Raw genomic sequence first — 5,144 nt, 5'->3', positions numbered from 1 at the left:
CCAAACAAAATATTTCAAGAATGATAGAAATTGAAATCAAAGTAATTCAAATACCAAGAATTTAAAATTCCTTGAATTTGTAAAATTCTACTATAAGGAAATGTTTGTATTTTCTTTCAACAACCTCATTATATATATCGATGCGGTGAAAACATAACTTCTCTAACAAAGAATTTCATGGTCATTAAACTAACTGAATATCATTAGGAAAAAAATTCCTTTATTGTTATCTGATTGGGAACATTGCATTTTTGAAAGAAAAGTATCCTTGTTATCGGGAGAAATAGTTTGGATTTGTTGATTATAGTGAATTATAACAAAGTTAAAAAAAATTAAAAAGCTTGAATTATTTCAAATTTAACATGCATGCATTAAAAATAACCATCTACAACGAAGAAATCATCAACAATTTTTAAGAAACAGTAAACTCTTGAGATAGAACGGGTGATAATAGTCCCAAACTATGGGTATGGATTAATTAAAAGCAATAATAAGAGATTGAAGTTGAACTTTTGTTGAATGGAATGTGAGTTTTTTTTTTCGCTTATGGGAAAACATCCTAATGAAAAAAAAAAAAAAAGATCTTATATAATCATAAGAGTAGCATAAAAAATGAAAAATGTTCTCCATTAGGGTGTCTTGGCCTACTATGCCAAACATCCTATGACAATTTATTAACTAATAATTAATTAAAAACATGAACTAAGATTTAAATAGAGTCTAGTTGGAATTAATATAATTCATCCTATTATTTAACTCAACCAATCACTATATTCACTGATAGGTCTTGAAAAAAATAAATAGAACTTGTGAAGTAAGTAACATTAGGAATGAATTTTGTTAAATGAGTTATGAAAATCAAGTTGAACTTGCAACTAACATTTAACCTAAAAAAAATCATGTTTGATAATTGAACATTGATAACATTTGATAATTGATGATAGGAAGAAAAATATTTGAGATCATTACATATATATTGGTGAGCTGTAACATTGCCAACAACTGAATAAGAAAATTAAGATGAAAAAATTAAAAGCATCAAGATATTTTAGTTGGTTGGTTTAGGTTTAAGAGACATTATTTAGATTGAATTAGATCAAGTCATCAAGTCACTTTATAAAATAAGAACATGAAAAAATAGAGAAAAAAATATGATATCACAATAAAATGGCAAAAAAATGTATAGATAGAGATAAGAATAACTCAAGTTAAATCAAACTTTGAATATATAAGTCTCATTTATTTTTATAAAATTAAGGTCTAAGTCTAATTGTATCTATTATAAGATTTTTTGTAAGTCTGATTTTTTCTTTTTAAATTAATATCATAATATGATTCATTAGCCTATTTTATATTAATAATATTAAATAGATTAACAAACTTAATTTTAAATAACTCAATAAATATAATTTTAAATAAGTCAACAAATCTCTTTTTAATTTGCATGGTAAAAAAATAATTTACTCCATTAGTATCGAAATTTAATTTTAAAATAATTAAAAAAAAAAGAAAAAAAATTAATGTATACAACTTTCAAAGAGACTAATAAGCTTAGCTTGATATATTAATTTTTTTTATTATATTATATAAATAAATGGATTAATCTAACAAGTTTAATAAAAAAAAATTATATATAAATTTAGGTGTGATCCTTTTAAATAAATATGTGTTTTCAAAAGTTTAAATATAATTTTTTTATTCAATAGACTAGGTTACGACAAACTCTAAACATAAACTCCTATTATAATGAGACCTATTCTCATTCCTATACATAAATCAAAATTTATAATTGCATAGTTACACACTATAAAAACTATAGAATTATATAATTTTTTTAGTGTATAGAATTATATAATTAAATAATATAAAAAAAAAATTAAATAATATGGATCCAAGTTGTACATGCTACCTATACCAAAAAGTTGTACATGCTAAAATCTATACCCGAATCGATATTAAACATGATTTTAAAATTTGAATCGAACGGATGATTCAACCCAGAATGTGCTCTTCAATCTAGTTCAGATCATCGAATCAACTCAGTCTCGTGACCATTGATTTTTATACTTGACACCAGTTTTTGAAAGTGAAAAAAAGACGGACTAAAATGTTAAGAAATTTTTGTAATTAAGCATGAATAACAGCAATTACTAATGTCATCTATATATACATTCATGATTCATATATATAAAATTCGATACTTTAAGATTATCTCGCAGAAGATAAAACCAAGTTCCTTCCTGAGCCACAAGGTGAAAAGGCCACAATAGTAGTGCATATGAAATTTTGAATCCACCGAAAGTACCACTAGTCCAAAGAAGCTTTGTTTTTTTTATTGATCACCAAAGAATATGTTGGTTCCTCTCAGTAAAATACTGATATCAAGAAGATGAAAAGGGGTCAGGGATCAAGTTTAAGGAGTCAAGAAATGGAAACAAAATTCAATAGAAAAAGAAAACTAAGAAGATATGATATGAAAGTGTATAAAAAGCAAAACTCTAACCTATGCTGTCATGCCAAAAACCAATAGGAGGAGAATTAAATCCCATACGCCTGAAAAAATGAAGGACATCAAAAGCTTGGACCATAACATGATATACACGCCAGATTTCCATCTCTTAAGATTTCGAATGCTGAGATTTATACACGACAAGTTCCTGTAGAGAAAAGTTAAATGTGATGTGAGTTTTCAACTTTTCATCCTTTTTTGTGACTTAACCTTTGGGAAGGCAAAAAATAAAAATGCTAAAGGGATTAATGAGGTTACCTTAGAACAGCTTACGTGATCATGATTCAAATTCGATGCTTTCACTATTGTTTCCCACTTAGTATAGCTTGATGCTCTACTAAAGCCCTGTCTCTTAGCCTGGGAATATGTACCTTGATTCGAATGTGGGAACGAATTCTTAGAAGAAACTAGAGGCAGGGCACGACAAAGCCAGGACTCAGAAGGTGACTTTGGCAATGGTGGGGCAAGAGGATGCAGAACATATTCAGTGCTAACTTTTCCTGAATCATCATCAACTACTACTATTTGTTTGTTGTTGATATCTTCATCTTTGTCAAATGAACTTGGCACAAGTTGCAAGGACATGGATTCTTGTTTAATTTCTGGATCAGCTGTCAATCTTTCAGCTTCATCTTCTTTGGCCATGAGATGTAACATGCTAGACAAAGTTGAAGAATCTAGTATGGAATTTCTTTCTTTTCCTACCAGTGTTGTGTTACCTAAAGAACGTGAACTAGAGCACGATAACTTCACTGTACTTGCAGTATCTATATACAAGGTCTTTTCAGTAGTAAGGCTCCTAGAACTTGAGCTTTTTTTGGCTCCTTGTGATAGCACCTCTTGAAAACTTGCATGGCCTCTACTACTCGGGAACTTCAATTTGCCAGAATGGTTATTATCAACTTGTTTAGAATCACCAAGCAACTTTGCTCCAGGAAAGAGAGGTTGAGGTTTACTACGAAAAGGAGATATGCCAGCAGCAGAAGCTCTTGAACGACGAAAGGGAGAAAGCCTACCTATATGTCTCAATTCACCTGAGTAAGTGTACCTGCTTGATTCACTAGTCCATTTTTTCCTTACATCCTGCTTGTCTGGTGATGCAGCTCTAGAGCTTGATTTGCTCTTATTAATAGCATCCCATGCCTGCACCAAAAACTCATGATTGTGGTAAATGAGTTGAAGTCATGGTTGGTGAAAAGCTGATATAAAGAAGGAGGGTAAGGGTGGGAATGGATCTTCTAATGTTCATTTTTCATGAACTAGTCATGTGACATTGTGTCCATCTCTCTTCTAGGTATTAAATAGATGGGATCCTTTCAATATTTGTGAATATTAACACAAGAGAATCCATTCCTAGATAAGGGTACAATTGACTATTGAAGGGTGCAATGAAATGTAAGAATAGAAAATGAGAGTTATGCAGTTCTTACCTTCTTTATAACTGGAGCTGATCTATGAGAACTTTTATCAGGTTTTCCAACCTCATAGTCAGAATACAAGGGAAACTGATTCCCCATTTTCGTCCCAGGCACTGCATTTAGTAAACACAATGAATTTCTCACACATAAGCTGGGAAACAATCCACAACCTTTAGCTGAAATATTATTTGCATAGTCATTAGTTTCACCATCACTTTCCTCTTCTGCTTCCTCCTCTTGATCTTGACCAGTATATGGTACAATGTCAGTGATATGTCTATTAACAAAGGACTTCTTTTGCTCAGGAATCAATTTGATAAATTCCCTAGGTTGTTCTGCCAGAACAGGTTGCTTCCTAGAAGCATATTGAGTTGGCTGTATAGTCATAGCCTTTGCTGCATGTAAAAACCGGCTCATCATGAAGTCGTGAGCTTGTTTATCGGTAGGAGAGGTTCCACCCATGTTTGCATCCAAATTATCTAAGCCACTCACACCACTCACACTACAGTTCATAGACAATGGTTCTGTAGGGGACAGTGTTTCAAGAGCATCAGAATAAACATCATCATCAAAGTCATCATTCTCTTCCACCTTTTTTATTTTCTCATCTTTGTGTTCTTTGTCGCAATCTATTTTCTCACATAAAGAATTTGATATGCTTGGGGACCTAAAGTTATTTGCAACATTAGGTTCCTTTTCTAATGGTTTTTTGGCAACATTTGTGGACTTTCCGGGGGGAAGAGTTGGAGTTAAGGTAATTGAAGACTGTGTAGGAGGTTGAGATTCAGATCCACCATAACCCTTGGACTTTCCAGGGATATGCTCCCAATTGAAAGGCACAGCAACAGGTTCTGTTACCTGATCCAAAGTGGTGTCTGACTTATAGTGTGGAACAGCTTGTGGCTTCTCTAATATCTTACTCTTTGCTTCAGTTAGGGATGGTGATGTACCAGAAGTGCGCCTCACAGACATAAGAGGAGCATCAATATTCAATTTCCTTTCATCCATAATGTTCCACACTAACTCAATTGAACATTTCTATGAAGCCACTCTCAATTACAAGTTCAAGAATATCATATACTACTAATTTCAGCACATGGGCAGAAAAGGTTGCGGTGTAAAAATTCTTCTATTCAATCATGAAAATCTGAAAAAGAGAATGAAGGAATCTGATCATTACATTTTAAATTACAATTAAATAGCAGATTCTCTGTTTC

General features: G+C 31.7%; 1 protein-coding gene across 1 annotated transcript; it reads right to left on the bottom strand.

The window, feature by feature from the left end:
• Positions 1-2,103: 2,103 nt before the first annotated feature.
• On the bottom strand, positions 2,104-4,935 carry LOC109788239 (uncharacterized). Its single transcript, XM_020346920.3, has 4 exons — positions 3,940-4,935; positions 2,768-3,652; positions 2,504-2,657; positions 2,104-2,375 (listed from the first exon to the last, which is right to left on the bottom strand). Exons 1-3 carry the CDS (start codon positions 4,933-4,935, stop codon positions 2,619-2,621), a joined length of 1,920 nt encoding a protein of 639 aa, XP_020202509.1. The 3' UTR covers positions 2,104-2,375; positions 2,504-2,618.
• Positions 4,936-5,144: the final 209 nt, after the last annotated feature.

Source organism: Cajanus cajan, chromosome 2 (genome assembly GCF_000230855.2).
Source record: "Cajanus cajan strain Asha chromosome 2, NIPB_CcT2T_4, whole genome shotgun sequence".
Classification (NCBI taxonomy): Eukaryota; Viridiplantae; Streptophyta; class Magnoliopsida; order Fabales; family Fabaceae; genus Cajanus; species Cajanus cajan.
Note: the sequence above shows the minus strand (reverse complement) of the source record. Positions and strands in the feature narration are given on the sequence as shown.

Excerpts from the sequence above, each read along its gene's own strand:
- LOC109788239 (XM_020346920.3), bottom strand. The coding sequence starts at position 4,935 with ATGGATGAAAGGAAATTGAATATTGATGCTCCTCTTATGTCTGTGAGG. Across the intron at positions 3,653-3,939 it reads CAGCTCCAGTTATAAAGAAG|GCATGGGATGCTATTAATAA; the intron begins GTAAGAACTGCA and ends TTTTTGGTGCAG. Across the intron at positions 2,658-2,767 it reads ATCACGTAAGCTGTTCTAAG|GAACTTGTCGTGTATAAATC; the intron begins GTAACCTCATTA and ends TTTTCTCTACAG.